The 17190-nt window shown below is 49.5% G+C and overlaps 1 protein-coding gene across 1 annotated transcript; it reads left to right on the top strand.

The window, feature by feature from the left end:
* The first annotated feature begins 763 nt into the window (after positions 1-763).
* Positions 764-10508, top strand: PRPF19 (pre-mRNA processing factor 19). The gene is made up of 16 exons (XM_006061703.4): positions 764-1005; positions 2680-2829; positions 3027-3103; positions 3855-3996; positions 4092-4165; positions 4302-4364; positions 5226-5267; positions 5394-5468; positions 5818-5893; positions 6065-6174; positions 7169-7324; positions 7554-7623; positions 7839-7924; positions 8199-8369; positions 8497-8602; positions 10020-10508. Exons 1-16 carry the CDS (start codon positions 987-989, stop codon positions 10115-10117), a joined length of 1515 nt encoding a protein of 504 aa, XP_006061765.1. The 5' UTR covers positions 764-986; the 3' UTR covers positions 10118-10508.
* Positions 10509-17190: the final 6682 nt, after the last annotated feature.

Below are 17190 nucleotides of genomic sequence, written 5' to 3'. Positions count from 1 at the left end.
GGGAGAAGGGCAGAGACTGAGGAACGTGTTCCAGGTGAAGGATCTGGAACCAGTCAGAGTGGGTAAGTTTGAGGGCTTGAAAGGCCAATGTGTCCAAGAAGCAGATGACTTGCCCAAAATCACAGAGCAAACTGGTAGTACGGGCAAGACAGAAGAGTTTCTTAGCCAGTGTTAGCTTCTCTACCCATGTGTATCTTCATCTTCACTGGGTCTTCCAAAGCTAGTCCTCTGAGAAACACTTGCCAGAGAAACACATGGGGCATGAACTGAAAATGCAGACTCTCTAAATTAAACCCCAGAAAAATGCATTTTTAAAAGTTCTTTAAGAAATTCTTACAGAAACAGAACATTGTAAAGCAATTATCCTCCAATTAAAAATAAATTAAAATTTTGAAAATAGAATAAAAAATTATGAAGTACTCAAAAATAGACATAAAATATGGAAAACCATTATGGACAATAATATAAAACTATACTGAAAAAATATTACAGAAGACCTAAGTAAATCAAAGTATACCATGCTCACGAAATAAAAGACTAATAGCATTTTTTTTTTTAATTCTCATATACTCCAATATTTGCAAGACGGTCGTTCCACCGCCCCTGGCTCAAAAGAGTGTAGCTAAATTGATTGGCTTTAAGGTCCCATGCATTAAGGGAAATGTAGTTTCGAATCTCCTCTCCCAGCCATTGGAGCTTTACGAAACTAGCCGAGAGGTCCCGGAAATAGCCGAGTATTTCCTGGCGCGCCCTTTCCTGCCTGATTGCATTATGGGAAAGGACAGTTTCCGTTAATTTCTGGAGTCTGAGGCGCGCGACTGGCCACACTCCCACGTGAAGCCTTTCGCGAGCATCGCTCCGCGGGGCAGCTCCCCGCTCACAGCGGAGTGTCTGGAAGCAGCGAGGGAACTGGAAGTGTCCCGCGGGGGCCCAGAAGCTGATCCCGGAGCCCAGCGTGAGGAGCCTCGGAGTGCAGCGAGGGCGCCATGTCTCTGATCTGCTCTAGTGAGTATCGGCTGCTGCCGCTCGCGGGGCGCCGGAGGCCGGAGAGCCGAGCGTGAGGATCTGCGCGCCTCTGCGGCTCCGGGAAGGCAGGGCGGCGGCCTGTCAGCCCGGGGGGGGGGGGGGGGGGTCTTCCTCCTCCAGCGTGAGGTCAGTTTGCGCAGCGCTTCATAGTTTACATAACGTCTCCAGTGCATTCTCGCAGGCTGCACAGAGGCAACCCACCTCGTTTGCGCAGTGGATCTGAGGCTTGGATAGCGGGGAGCTGGTGGTGCAGGAGAAAGAGGTCTCTATAGGAAGCAGGAAGCCAGAGGGCTTGTGCAGGATCCGCCTCCAGTTGGCTTTGTGATCTGGCGCCGGGATGAGGTCCTCAGTTTCCCAAACTGCAAAAATAATGGCCTTGGCACTGGATGTGTTGTCTGAGGCCCCGCTTGGGTAGGCAGCGCTTCTGCAGTTTGCGAAGGTCGCACAGTAAGTTGGAGGCGGTGACAGGCCTGGGAGCCAGACCAGCCTCACCCTGTAGGGCTGATGAAAACAGCTGCACATTTGGAAAAGCCTCTGTTGGTTTACAGCGTGCTTGCAAGACTGCAAAGTCGTTATGTCCCCACAGGAATTCTCCAAAGCAGAAATAAAGATCCGGTTTTACAGATAAGGATGTAAGGTTCAAGGAGAAATGTGGCTTTTGTAAAACAGAGTACAGCTAGTTAGTGGCAGAGCTGTGTGACGGAGCCAGGTTCTCTGACCCTGAATCCATGCTTATTTCAAATGCTTTGTCCTGTCTTTTGGATGTGTTATTGAGGAGAGTGGGTGTTTTGCATTCTGGTTGTTCATCTGGTTATTAGTTGCTCATCCTTTTCTCTCTCGGCTTCCTAACTCTCAAGCTCTTGACTCTTCTCAGAACCTCCCCATAAACCCAAAACAAAGGAGAGAAAGAGTGAAAGGAAATGTGACTAGAAAAAGAGTCCTTAAGCGTTAAAGAAATGACAGTGTGCAGAGTATTTTCACATTCATTGTTTCAGTCCTGAGGAACATCTTTTCAGTATCCATCAGCTCCACGCCATTCGCTGGTCTGTTAGATGTTTACTGAGCATTTGCCAAGCACCTGCATTGTACTGGAAGTCAGAGAGCAGCTACAGTCCCAATCCTCAGGGGTGTAAATGGATACTTCTGTTGGGGTGTGGTGAGGATGATTTCATCAATGGAAAGTGTTTTCAGTGGAGCTTGGCACCTAGTAAACACTATGTAAATAAATACTTTGTTATCATAGCACTTGTCACATCGCCTTGTAATTTGTCTGAGAATCCATCTAGGCCCTAGTCTGAGATTTGAAGGGCTTTGTGTGTATCTTCCTGTCCTGCTGTATAATGGGTGCCTAAGCGTTTTTGTTCAGAAATGAGATGGGCAGGAATTATTGACTGCTCCCTAGGTGCCTAGCGTTTAGTAGTCGTGCAGCAATTATTTGTTGACTACCTGACTGTCAGAGACTGATGGAGAAGCTAGTTAAGTGGCTGGAAAGCACTGTGGGTACCGTCCAAAACTGGCTTGGTCTCAGGTCTTGATTCCTGTTAGCTGAGTGTAGGGAGGCAAGGTCTTGTGGAGGCCAGCCAAAGGTGAAGTGTCCCCTTGGCCAGGGTCCCTGTCACCACGCCAGGCTCACCACCTGCCTTTTCTCCGCAGTCTCCAATGAAGTGCCAGAACACCCCTGTGTGTCCCCCGTTTCTAATCATGTGTATGAGCGGCGGCTCATTGAGAAGTATATTGCAGAGAACGGCACAGATCCCATCAACAACCAGCCTCTGTCCGAGGAGCAGCTCATTGATATCAAAGGTGCCTGCTGGCCAGCCTCAGTCCAGGGCAGTCGTAGCCTAAAGCCTGGGAAGGTGGGAAGGGTGGCGGGTACATAGCACGTGGGAGTCGGGGGAGGAGACGGTGGTCTGTTAGTGCAGGCTGAAGGGGAAAGAGTGTGGGAGGGCCAGCACGCCCTAGGTCATGAGTTTTCATGCCCACTTTGTCTCTCTTGGCAGTTGCTCACCCAATCCGGCCCAAGCCTCCCTCAGCCACCAGCATCCCAGCCATTCTGAAAGCCTTGCAGGATGAGTGGGTGAGTCCCTGGAAGAGAATTTATATTTTCGCCACTTGAAAAGAGGGGATCACTGGACTAGGACATGGGTGGGGATGGGAGGGATGGAGCCTTATTTTCTGTTTTGAGGGGAGGATGAAAGCAGAGGAGGAGCTCGGTTGTTAATGTCACACAGATCTGGGCTCCACCCTTTGCTCCGTTGCCCACTTGCCATGTCCCTTGGCAAGTATCCAAGTGCTGCTTTTCCTGACCATATTGCATGGATTAGTACCTGTCTTAGGGTTTTCAGAGACTCGGAGTAAGATAAACTTCATGGTGTCAGGGACTTGTTTTACTCATTAGAGCCCCAGCAGTGAGAACCAGGTACATAGTAAGTGCTGTAAATATGAATGAGTCAAGGACTGCATCTTGAGGACTGCCTGGCTCAGTGCCTGACACAATGAGAGCAGTCAATAAACAGCAGCTCCAGTGGTTTTATTCCTTTCTGGTGAGATGACAGCATGATGCTGGAGATGTGCCGGTAAATTAGAGAAGACGGGTGGGAAGAGCTGGCCCCTGTTCCTGTCTGTATGCCCAAGGTTTGGCATGATGAGGAGCTTGGGAGTGTCTGCTCGCGAGTTCAGGGTCACTCAGATCTTGCTTGGGTCACTGATACCGGTCTAGGCCGTGGGGTTGGCCTAAGATAAGAGCGTCCTCTTATCAAGGGCTGACTCCACTGCTGGGTGCTCCCCACACCTCCCTGCCCCCTCACTGTGGCGTCTCCCTCTCCCAGGATGCGGTCATGCTCCACAGCTTCACCCTGCGCCAGCAGCTGCAGACCACCCGCCAGGAGCTGTCCCACGCTCTGTACCAGCACGATGCCGCCTGCCGTGTCATTGCACGTCTCACCAAGGAAGTCACTGCTGCCCGAGAAGGTACAGCCTCCGGCCTGCCATCCCCCACTCTGGGCTCCACTCTGGGGCAGGCCTGTTTTGTAATAGCCCATTCCTAACATTGCCTTCTCTCTCAGCTCTGGCGACCCTGAAACCTCAGGCCGGTCTCATTGTGCCCCAGGCTGTGCCAAGCTCCCAGCCAAGTGTTGTGGTGAGTGTCCCCGCAGCCCCGCCAGCAGTGGAGTGTGCGTGGTGGCCCATCGGCCTCCTCTGCAAGGGAGGAGGAGGGCATTCTGTGCTCCTCTGGCATTCCGTGCTCCTCTCACCTTCCTCCTTGTTCTCTTCAGGGTGCAGGCGAGCCAATGGATTTGGGCGAACTGGTGGGAATGACTCCTGAGATTATTCAGAAGGTACGTCATGCTCTCGCTTGGTGGGAAAGCTGATGGACTCTCCCTTTTGCCTGGAGTCCAATATGAGTAAAAACCCCATCCAATTGGAGATGGAGTGGAGTCGTACAGAGCACACACTCAACCAGGCTGCCTGGCTTTGTGTTTTGATGTCCCCAGTTATCAGCTTTATGACCTTGGGCTGACTTAACTAATCCTATGTCTAATTTCCCTTGCTACTAAAGTGAGGATGATAGTACCTACTCTATGGACTTGTGGGAATTTTAAAGATTTTAATTATTAAGTACAATTTGTTGCTCTTATTAGGGTTCTTTGCAGATATTAAAGCATTTTGTTACATGTTTTCATTTTTTATTTTCTGAAGGAGACAGGATAGGAGTGATCACTTTGATTTTATAGATGAAGAATCTGTAGATTCAGAGTCAAAAGCACAGCTCATAAGAGGCAGAGCTGGCCCCTGATTCTGTGTCTGTGCTCTGTGACTTGGGGATCCTCCTTAGTACCAGTTGATAGTTTGTGTCTTTTCCAAGCCATGTAGCTTGTCAGTATCTCAGCTCCCACCATAGTGGCACAGGCGTGGTCTGGGAGCCCTGCCAGCTATTGCCTCTGTGGCCCTGAGCAAGTGACTGCACCTGCTCTGGGGCTCAGTTTCCTCCTCTGAGAAACAAAGTCATCAACACCCACCTCGTAAGGTTGGAGTGAAAGTGAAAAAAGATATTGCACAGAAGCCTTTAGCACAGAGCCTGGCCGATGATGAGTTCTTGGTGATGGCTTGCGAAAGCGTAGATGTGACGAGCATTCACTGTGCTTTTTTCTGGCAAATTAATTTGTCTCACATTGAGCTTATTCCCCTCTCTCCCCCAGCTTCAAGACAAGGCCACCGTGCTCACCACAGAGCGGAAGAAGGTGAGTCCTCCCAGGGCCAGGGCCCAGAGCTGACCTGGAGGAGCTGGTGGTTCCCTTAGGAGGAGAGGGGATGGCCAATTAATTCCTGCACGCAGTAACTTCTTGGGGGATTTTTCTTTTTCTCAGAGAGGGAAAACTGTGCCTGAGGAGCTGGTGAAGCCCGAAGAGCTCAGCAAATACCGGCAGGTGGCATCACATGTGGTGAGTGGCTCGGTCCCACAGACTTGGGAGTCAGGGTCCTCCGGGCTATTTCCAGGGTGGGACAGGCCAGCATGAAGCATTGTCCAGGGCCTCTGGCCCTCACTGTTTTTCACCTTGGCTGCTGAGTTGTCAGGGTTTCTCCTCCTGCCCAGCTGTGGCCTTCCCCATCATCACTGATGGGAGTTGCTGCATCCGGGCAGAAAGCCAAGCACAGTGGACCAGGAACAGAAGTCACTCTTGTTCCCCAGGGCTGGGGCTGGGGCCAGGGCCGGGGCTGGAGCCGTTGAGTGGCTTTGTGGCCTGCTTTGATTCAGCCGTGACTGGGTTTGATGTGGCTTTTTCTGCATAGGGGCTGCACAGTGCTAGCATTCCCGGGATCCTCGCCCTGGACCTCTGCCCCTCCGACACCAACAAGATCCTCACCGGTAAGAGTGGGCCCAGCCCAGCAAGCCGAGAAGGGGGTGGGGGAAGGGTAGGAGAAGGACAGCAAGGAGGGTGCCCACTCCTGTCCTCTCTGGATCTGGGGACAAAAGAACCTTTGGCAGAGGGGCCTGGGAGCCTGACTCATTTTTGGATCTCATTTTGGTCCCCTCCAGGTGGGGCAGATAAGAATGTCGTCGTCTTCGACAAGAGTTCTGAGCAGATTTTGGCCACCCTCAAAGGCCATACCAAGAAGGTTACCAGCGTGGTCTTTCACCCGTCCCAGGTAAGCGCTCCCCTAGCACCCTCAGCCCTCATTTCTGAGCCCTGTTCCCATGGTGTGAGGTCCCAGAACCAGGCCCCCACCCCCGTTGCCTTCTTGGTGAAGTGACACGGGCCTGAGAGTGCCAGCTCTTCAGCACTGGCAGTTCAGGGCCAGGTTTCGGGTCATGGGATTGCCCACTATTCTGTCAAAACTCCTGAAACAGTGGCCTTCAAACCAGGGAAGAAAGGAAATATATAGTTTGAAAAGCATATTGAAAAGTTTTATGTTAGGGAAGGAAGAATCTCTACACTATTTTAAAATACAGACTGCAGAGCACAAAGTTCAACAAAATTCTGCCCCATGTGTCTGAGGGGGATGGATAGGTCCAGATTTCCCACAGTCTTCCAGGCCGGGGGATGGAAACTTGATGCTGAGCGTGTTAGTATGTTATTTCTCTTACGCAGTTGTGTTGATGGAAGATGGTAGTTTTACCTTACGAGTTTTAACGTCCTAACTAACCAAAATAATAGGTTCGTGACACTATGTGAGTTCTCCCTGTTACCAGTTTTTCTGAGAATTAACTTGCCCCTGAATTCTTAAGTGTGGGATGCCTAGGACATGCCTTCACAACCCCTTCCAGGCCTACTACTGCTCAGACTTACCTGTCCTAAGGAGCCATTAACTACATGAGGCTATTTAAATAAAATGGGATTAAACATTCAGTTCCTGAATTGCACTAGGTGTATATCTCTCTGTTCCCGGGAAAGGGATGGATGGTTTCCCTCTGGTTCACTAATCTTTTTTACCACTAGATGGCAGGGCCTCCTCCACTTGGCCAAATGCTGTTTAATTTCCCATCCTGATAGCGTTTACCCTTTGGCCCACTCAGGTGTTGTTGGGTGGATGGAAGGTTCCAGGCCTGGCAGGGCTGTGGCCGTCCCCAATCCCCTTTTGCAAGATGATTGTGGTCCATCTTTTCTGTCTCTGATAATCTGCCTCTTTGCTTTCCTTTTAGGAGCTGGTGTTTTCTGCCTCCCCTGATGCTACTATCAGGATTTGGTCGGTTCCGAACGCCTCTTGCGTACAGGTTGTTCGTGCCCACGAGAGCGCTGTGACAGGCCTCAGCCTCCACGCCACTGGTGACTATCTCCTGAGCTCCTCTGATGACCAGGTATTGTCCCAGCCAGGCCCTAAAGAGGTCCCCAAACTCAGGCATCCTGGGGGGAGGAGGAAACATCTTACCCAGCTGGGTCCCCAGAACCTGGAGAGAGTATTTCCTCTTTACAGAGAGGGGATGGCCTTGCCCAAGGTCTGCCCAACCAGGGTCCCTGCCTTCCTGAGGGGCCATCAGAACCTGGGGACCTACTGTCTTACCGGCTCTGTTGTCTCTGTTTTTTCAGTACTGGGCCTTCTCTGACATTCAGACAGGACGTGTGCTCACCAAGGTGACCGATGAGACCTCTGGATGCTGTAAGTTGTCTCCTAAGTGTTGGGCTCTTCATTCGCTGTATAATGTTTTATTTAGCTGTTGCTCATTTGTTCTAAAAAATACATGCTGCCAGTGCTTGCTGAGTGCCAGGCATAGTGCTGGCCCAGGGAACAGGAGGAACAGTGAGGAGCCTACCTTTGCTGTGCTTAGTATCCTGAGGGTGGGCTCTGACCGTCCGTCTGTCTCCGCCCCACAGCTCTCACCTGTGCGCAGTTCCACCCTGATGGACTCATTTTCGGGACAGGAACCATGGACTCTCAGATCAAGATCTGGGACTTGAAGGTAGGACATGGCCGTCCCCGTCTGCAGCCTAGGGTTGGAGCTCTTGTCCCTGTGTGGTGTGATGAAGTGCTTATGGCACCTGGCCCCAGGGGTGTCCCAGGGGCTGTGTGTGTGACACAGTAGGTGTGGTCTGGGAGCCCCAGGCTAGGCGTCCACCCTTGCTCTTCCTGCTGGTTGTCCTTCCTGAGGGTGGAAGACATCTCAGGAGTAGAGTTGTCCATTTTCTCCCTCATGACCAGTGGGTGACATTTTACTCCCTGCTCCCTAACCATAGGAGCGCACCAATGTGGCCAACTTCCCCGGCCACTCGGGCCCCATCACCAGCATTGCCTTCTCGGAGAACGGCTACTACCTGGCTACAGCGGCCGATGACTCCTCTGTTAAACTCTGGGATCTGCGCAAACTTAAGAACTTTAAGACGTTGCAACTGGATAACAACTTTGAGGTACACCTCTTTCTCTGTCACCCCTCCTCCTCATTTGTTGATGAATTACTCTAAACTGCCTCTGTTGTTCCTAAATTGCTCATAGTTTCTGCTTCCTTTCATGTGATGTCTTTCCTGATTTTGGCAGGTGAAATCGTTGATCTTTGACCAGAGCGGTACTTACCTGGCCCTTGGCGGCACCGATGTCCAGATCTACATCTGTAAACAGTGGACGGAGATTCTTCACTTTACAGGTAGAGGCTTTCCCTAAGATCCTGAGGTCTCTGGGTGCTCTGGCCCAGAAGAAAGTGGGGAAAGTTTCACTGGGTTAGGGGTTTCTAGTGGCAGGCATGCATTTGCCAAAGCCGCTTTTAATCACTCTGAGACAGTAGAGTTTAGTGGCTAAGACAAGGAACTCAGGAGTCAGACTGCCTGACTTTAAATGCTAGCTCTGCCACTCGAAGCTTTGTGACTCTGGGCAAGCTACTTAACTTCTCTGGAGAATAATAGTACAGTTGATTCTCCACAGACTCAACCAACTGTGGATCAAAAACATTTGTTGGGGGGAAATATCCAGAAAGTTCCAAAAAGCAAAACTCGAATTGCCTGCACACTGGCAGCTATTCATGTAGCATTTACATTATATTTAAAACTATTTGCATAGAATTTGTGTTGTGTTAGGAATTACAAGTTGTTTAGAGATGACTTAAAGTATACAGGAGAATGCACGTACGTTATACGCAAATACCACCTCAACAAAGTTGGCACCTCCTGATAGTAGTGTGGCCTCTGGTACATGACTTTCCCTTTTGGAGCTGTAGTTACTTCATCTTTAAATGGGCGTATTGACACTGCTTTGCATATTGTGCCGGCTGGTGCCCTGGAGGTGGCCTGCATGGGGACAGGGTGCCTCTTTCACCTTCAGGAACTGAAGGGATGGCAGCTGCTGCCATCTTTGTTAATGAAGTTCTTGTTCTCATTAGCAGGTGGCGGGCGGGGCACAAGCACCTTCTCCCACCCCAGATTCTACTCACTGTGTGTCCCAGAAGTGGCCAGGCCTGCTGGTGTGGCCCATGGGTCTTCACCTTCCCTGGGCCCCGGTGCCTTGATTTGGAGCAGAGTCGGTGGAGTGGCGGGCTGGAAGCACAGGGCAGCTTTAGAATGGGGAGGTGGTGAGCCGGCTGTGATCGTGTCCATAAACTACCTGAGCCCAGCGAGGAGGGTTGCCTGGCGTCTTCTGCCCCTGACCCAGCCCTGCCCTGTGCCAGGAGCCCAGCTTTCTGTGTGAGCTAGGACAAGCTGATAAGGCTGTTCCAGTTACACACAGGGACTCAGAACTAAATACCAACAAGTCCAGCTTCCTGTCAGTTCTCAGATTTGGACTGAGCTGAGCAGAGCTGATTTGTAGCTGCCCCCGAAAGCTTAGGTGGCGGGGGACTGGTGTTCCTGTGTTCACTCAGCCCAGCCACACACAGTGCCTGCTGCGGGCCAGCCCCAGGGAGGCTCTGGAGCTCAGTGCCGTGTGAGTCACCCTAGAGCTCTGGCGTTAGGGGTTAACAGGCCATGGGAGGTTTCGAGGTCACAGGGATGGGTGAGGAGCATGTCATCAGGGGTCGATGCTGAGACCCCAAGGAAGAAAAGCCTCCTCACTGTTGTCTTGTCTCTCCACAGAGCACAGTGGCCTGACCACGGGGGTGGCCTTCGGACACCACGCCAAGTTCATTGCCTCCACGGGAATGGACCGGAGCCTCAAATTCTACAGTCTGTAGGCAGCAGCTCACCAGACCGGAGTGGGGCCTTGTCTCAGTAGTGGGATAGCATTAGGGGTGGGGGTGGGGGGCAGGGGAGAAGAGACTACTGGGGGGTGGGGGTTGTATGGGGTGGGACATTTGCATCATTTCACTCTGGTCCCGGTGGTGGCCTGAGAGCCACAGTGGCATGGACTACCCTCATCCGTCACCCTCTGAGGGCTCAGGGTCGGCCCCAGGGCCTCTCTTCGAGGAGTTGATGGAGTTGATGGCTGTTCCACACCCACCGTGTTCCAGTTCCTGTGAGTTGGGGAGAGGCTGAGCCAAGGGAACTGTGAAAGGGCTGGGCCGAGGACTCAGGCAGGTTTTTGTAAGCAGCGCTCTAGTTTCATTAAAAAAAGAAAACAACAAACATAGCCGCCTTCCTGTGTCTGTTTGTAGTGGGGAGAATCAAGGGGAGGGAGCGCCAAATAGGACTTGGACCACCAGGATGCCCATTGTTCTGTTGTCTCTTTAATTGGACAACAAATTAAAAAATAATCTACAAGCCATTTGCCAGAATGATTCTTCCACATCCCTGCAGGCTTTGACTTTGTAATTTATGGGGTTTCATGTCACCTGCCTTGGGTGGCTCCCATGTGAGCCTGGAAGTGGGGGAAGGGGAGAGTGCTGAGGATCTCGCTGCCACAGAACTGGCCATCTCTCAGGGCATCCTCAGTCCTTCAGTCCAAGGGGACAGAAAATCTGTCTCAACTGGCCTGAATCAGAAATCTATCTGTGACTGGTATATGAAGATTAAAAGTCAAACTGGTCCAGGAGGACCCAGCCAGCAAACAGTAAATTAGCAGAATGTCAGGGAACCCACACCCCCTGTGGTTGGGGAATTAAGGTAGGGTAGTCTGTGCGGCTGCTTTGGGTGGTCAGGAAGGGCCTCTTCTAGATGATAAGCTGGAGGGTGACTGATGGGAGCTAAAGGGGAGGAGTGTTGCAGTTGAGGGAAGGTTCTGAGGCTGGAAGATCAAGGTCAAGATGTGTGCCGCAGGCTCGGGAAACCAGCATGGCTGGAATGGTGCCACTGGGTATGGCCTTGGGAGATCATCAGTACCCTTTCAAAGAGCGGTCCTAGTGGAACACGGAGGAAAAGAATGTGAGATGACATTTTGTTCATTTTATGCCTGAAACAACCTTGCCTTTGGTTGTCCAGCAACTGGGCAGCTTCCTGCACCCCCGTGGGGCTTCAGGCACCTTGGCAGTCCAGCCTAGAAGGTGGGCTCTGCGAGCTTGGGGACAGACTCCGGGCTTTGGCCCTTAGTAGAGTAAGGCCACAGACAGATTGATTAATTTGTCTCTGTTTAGTGTCCGTTAAGACGGGAATACTGTACTTACTAGGGATGTAAGGCTGAGGTGGACTTCCCTGGTTGCTCTCTCAGTGGTAAAGAATCCGCCGGCCAATGCAGGAGACTCAGGTTCAATCCCTGGGTTTAGGGAGATCCCCTGGAGAAGGAAATGATGACCCTCTCCAGTATTCTTGCCTGGGAAATCCCCTGGACAGAGGAGCCTGGCAGGCTAGAGATGGGGTCTCAAGAAGTCAGATACAACTTAGCGACTGAACAAGGCTTAAGTAGGTTAGTGTGTGAGCAGTGTTTGGACGGACAAACGCGGGGAGTGCTGTACATATTTTAACTGCTGCTGCCGCTTTTACTTCCCACTGCTCCGCTGTTTTACTCTCCCTGGGGTCCCTGCCCTGCCAGGCGGGTGTCCTCACTCAGCCCAGGTTCATGGCATTTGGCATGTCTGTACCACATTACCTTGGAGGTGTTTATTCATTTGTCTCTTAACTATTTAAACTTAGATTTTAATCTCCTTGAAGGCAGCACCCTGTACCCTGCTGGCATTCAATTCATTGCTGCCGAGAGGCAGACAGTTTCAACTCTGGGGCTTCAAACAAAGCCCAGGTCTGTCTCTACTCAGAACACAAAAGACGATGTGGTAGTGGGGAGGGGGAGGGCGGGGATGGATGACAGACTTTGTTATTTCAGCCAAAATGGAATAGGGGCTGTTACTCCTGCCGTGTCTCTAGATTTCAGCTCATTGCCTTGAAGGTGAATCTTTTGGAACTGGGTCTCAGTTGATAAGATTGTAAGAGGCTCACCTTTTCTGGGCCCTTATCGTTAGGCTCATGAATTTTTGTAATTAATGCTCATTGCATTCTCTGTGAGCTTCAGCCCTTTGACAATCCGTCTGGACCTGTCCATGCATGAGGACCCAGTTCCCACCCACCTCCCTGTCAGCCTCCGCTGCTGAAGGTTGCTCAGCCTTGGGGCACTGACCAAGGCAGCCACCTGGGGGCACTGTAGTTACACTAGTCTCCCCAGTAACAGTGGCACCAGGACCCAGCTCTCAGCACCAGTCAGGCGCTATCATCTGCATTCCACAGACAGAAAACTAAGTACTATAGTAGAGCTGGGATTTTAAACTGGCTTCAGAGACAGCTGGCTGCCCTAGAGTGGTGTTCCAGGAGTGTAGGGCTGTGGTTAGGTGTGGGCTCTGGTGTCAGGGCTTCCCCTTTGTGGCTCAGTTGGTAAAGAAAATCTCTGCGATGCAGGAGATCCCGGTTTGATCCCTGGGTTGGGAAGATCCCCTGGATAATGAAAAGGCTACCTACTCCAGTATTCTGGCCTGGAGAATTCAGTCCATGGGGTTGGAGACTCAGACACGACTGAGCGACTTTTGCCTTTCTGGTGTCAGAAGCCAGGTTTGAATCCCAGCATTACAGCTTTCTACGACTTAGGTCTTCATGTCTCCACTTCTGCAGGTGTGGGCTTCCCCAGTGATTCAAGCAGCAAAGAATCTGCCTGCAACGTAGGAGACACAAGAGGTGCAGGTTCAATCTCTGAGTCGGGAATATCACCTGGAGGAGGGCATGGCAACCCACTCCAGTATTCTTGCCTGGAGAATCCCATGGACAGAGGAGCCTGGCGGGCTACAATCCGTGAAGTCCCAAAGAGTTGGACACGACAGAGCATGTGATGGATTATTAATATCATCTGTCTGTAAAACTCAGTTAGTGCCTCAAATCAAACAGGGCTGTTGAGCTGATACATGCCTCCTGGGAAGCCCTCCATACTGGCTGCTTCTCTTCCCTGCTGTTGTCTGCACTGGCGTGACACTGCTGGCCCTGGTGGCCTTGGGATCCACACCTGTGTTATAAAAGTGGGGCCCACAGGGCCTTCTTCACTTGTAAGTCTTCCATTTATTAAGCTCTGGTGACACAAGGTGCAACTTGATGAGGCAGGGAGGTGGGAGCACACAGCTGACATGACCCTGGGCTGTAGACTTCGGATAGAGGTGCCAATGCAGAAGATGGGGTGCAGCTTTTTTTGAAAGGCAGGTAAATCTGGGGAGAGGTTGACATGGGCACATTTTGGAGAAGTAAAAATTCCCTAGGTTGTCCCAGGGTAGGGGTGGCTGGTGTATGGAGAGGCTCTGGCAGCCCCACTGCCTTGCCCAAGTTAGGAGGGAGGAGGGAGCAGGGATGGGGTGAGAGAGAGTGTGGAGGGCAGCGGGGGGCAGGATGTGGGGACATGACCCACAGATTGTGAAGGCAGGTTGGGAGACAGCCAGTCTCAATCAGCAGCTTGAAGTCTTAAGATCTCATCTGAAAAGTTTCAAAATTTGGAACAGGTATTTAACCCACATTTTAAAAGTGTTTTTTTTTTTTAATTGTGAAACATTCATTCAAAAGGGTCTAAAACATATCTTCTGTTTAAAGGATAATAAATACCCTTGTACCCACCACCCAGCTTAGGAAAGAGCATTGGGGACCCACTGTGCACCCTTCTGCAAACACATCCCTCTTTCTACCCAGCAGAGGAAACTGATATCCTACCCTGATATAGGGTTTTATATTTATGCCACTATCTATATCTTTGCTTTTATAATTTTGCCATAATCTATTTTTCTTCCTTTTTTTTTTTTTGCTGACTTTTGTACTTTGTATAACTGCAATCATTCAGCTTGCAATCTTTGACTTTATCCACTCAACATTGTTCTTGAGACTTATCAGTACTGACACTCATAACTATTGTTGTTCAGTCACTAAGTCATGTCCAACTCTTTGCAACTCCATGGACTGCAGCACATCAGGCTTTCCTGTTCTTCATTATCTCCTGGAGTTTGCTCAAATTCATATCCATTGAGTCAGTGATCCCATCCAACCATCTCATCCTCTGTCACCCCCTTCTCCTCCTCCCCTCAATTTTTCCCAGCATCAGGGTCTTTTCCAATAAGTTAGCTCTTCGCATCAGGTGGTCAAAGTATTGGAGCTTCAACTTCAGCATCAATCCTTCCAGTGAATATTCAGGGTTGATTTCCTTTAGAACTTAGTTTTTTGCTCTCCTTGTTGTCCAAGGGACTCCCAAGAGACTTCTCATGTAGCTATAGTTCTTAACTATTGTGCCAACAAGTGCAAGTGGCCAAACAGAACTACCCCCTAGGTTGCTGGAACAGCATTCACTGAGGATGGGGATAGCCAGGTCCCCAGGGCACATTCATCCTGGGCAGGGTGCTCCAGGGGAGGGACTCCCATCATCAGGCTGAGGTGCTCTTGAGTCGGGTGATTGGGAAGCACAGCTTCTCCGTTGTTGTCCCCAGGGAAAGGGATACACAACACTATGATGTGGCAGAATCTTGCTTCTGGCCCTAATCTGCCAGCTCCTTGTTTGTGCTGGGTTCAGGCAGTGGTGGGGGTGGTTGTCCCAGCTCTTTCTCCTGAAATGACCATGAATCTAGGGTCAAAAGCATGCTGTTGCAGCTGTTTGATGTGGCTAGCAGGCAGCAGGATTCACTCATTGCATATATAGTTGGAGAAGCACCAGACACCCCCAACCCCCCGACATAATTAAGGGGCTGGGGTCCAAGCTTTGTAATGATCAGCACCTTAGGCTCTTGGCAGCAGCTGGACTTCACAGAGATAAGAGGCCATCTCCTTTCCTGGGAGGCCAGCCTGTAAGGGATAAACTTGGACAGGTTAATCCTTACATGTCATTCACTGTAGAGCCCCAATATAGGAATACCCTACACTGCCCTTATATGTCCTAATGTTGATAATTGACATGTGTATGCTTAGCCACTCAGTTGTGTCCAATTCTTTGCGATCCCTTGGACTGTAGCCCGCCAAGCTCCTCTGTCCATGGGGATTCTCCAGGCAAGAATACTGGACTGGGTGGCCAGGCCCTCCTCCAGGGGATCTTCCTGACCCAGGGATCAAACCCAGGTCTCATGGATTACAGGCAGATTCTTTACAGTCTGTGCCACCAGGGAAGCCCAATAATGGTTTCCAGTTATTTTGCTATTATAAATAGTGTTTCTGTGAGCATTCTGGTGCAAGGGTTTTCCCTAGGATATTAATCTAGGGGAGGATTTCTTATGTAGATCATATATATCTATATCATATATATTATATAGATCATATGTATATCATATTATATATGATATGTAATGACAATTTTTAAAATTTATTTTATTCAAGTGTAGTTCATTTACAATGTGTTGATTTCTGCTATACAGCAAAGTGATTCAGTTATACATATATTTATATATTCTTTTTTATATTTTTTTCCATTGTGGTTTATCATGGGCTTTCCTGGTGGCTCAGATGGATGTGAGGGATGTATATATAATAGCATCTCTTTTTTGATATGTATACACTGCTATATTTTTGGCAGCGCTGGGTCTTCATTGCTGCACGTGGGCTTTCTCTAGTTGCAGAGAGTGGGGGCAACTCTCTAGTTTCACTTCCAGGCTTCTCATTTGTGAGGCTTCTCTTGTTGGAGAACACAGGTTCTAGGTACATGGGCTTCAGTAGTCATGGCTCACAGGCTTAGTTGCTCTGCAGCAAGTAGAATATTCCTGGACCGGGATTGAACCTGTGTCCCCTGAATTGGCAGGCAGATTCTTATCCACTGTGGCACCAGGGAAGTCCTATAATAGCATCTTGAAGTTTACTTTCACATCCATGATTGCTAATGAGGTTGAGCATCTTTTTATCCACTTGTAGGCCATTTGAGTTTATCTTTTGTGAAAGGCCTTTGCCTGTTTTCCTATTTGGATTATTTTTCCTATTGATTTGTAGCAGTTTTATATATATATATATATATATATATATATATATATATAAACATTTTGGATAGTAATCCCTTATCAATGTGTTGCAAATATATTCCCAGTTAGCCTTGACTTCTCACTCTTTTTTATGGTGTCTTGTGATTTTTGGCTTGTGAAATTCTCGTTTCGTTTGTGACCCTGAGAATTCTTTCATACTTTGGTTGAAATCTTTTGTTTTTTTTTTTCCCCAGTCAAAATTTTCATCTGCTTCTCCTTGAGCCCAGGGACTACTTTAATTATTACCCTGGGATCACTTTAAGTTAAATTCAGCCCTTGAATTTTCTCCAGATTGAATTTTTGAGAGTCTTCACCCCTGCCCTAGACTAAGAATTTGGACCAGAGAAAAGAGAATTGTACTTTTAATTCTCAGTGGAGATTTTTTTTTTCTTATCCATCCATCCATTCATCACCATGATCAAGATATGCAAGATCCCATGTGGTCCTCTTCCATGCAGTGGGTTTGTTTCTCCTTCTCTCTGGCCTGAAAATGTGGCCCCCTGAGTCCCAACTTGGAAGTCCCAACTGCCTGGAAGCTCCCTGCCTCTGGCAGCCCCGGGGCTGACCTGTGGTCCGTGTGCTCATCAAAGCAGAACGCCAGGACCTCCAGGCTTCTGCAGAAATCCCCAGAATAGAAGCTGGTTTCACTTCCCAGAGGTTTTGCTTTTACTTTATTTTTGGCCTCTGTGCATAACCTTTAAAAAAAAATTAGTTCAGCAATGAATTCAATGTTTTTAAATACACATGTATAAATATAGTTGTTTACTTCGGAAGACTCATCTGGCTATCTGGTCTTCCTACTGCTACAACAGAGTAGCACTTTTAGGTAAAACACTCTTACAGAAATGTCTGGGCATGGAGTCACACTTTACAAAACTGAATTTTACTTAAGTTGGAGAAACAGGCTGTGACATCTTCTCCTTTCTATTTAA

The sequence above is a fragment of the Bubalus bubalis genome, chromosome 5, assembly GCF_019923935.1.
Source record: "Bubalus bubalis isolate 160015118507 breed Murrah chromosome 5, NDDB_SH_1, whole genome shotgun sequence".
NCBI classification, from domain to species: Eukaryota; Metazoa; Chordata; class Mammalia; order Artiodactyla; family Bovidae; genus Bubalus; species Bubalus bubalis.
This window is presented reverse-complemented; position numbering and strand designations above follow the sequence as displayed.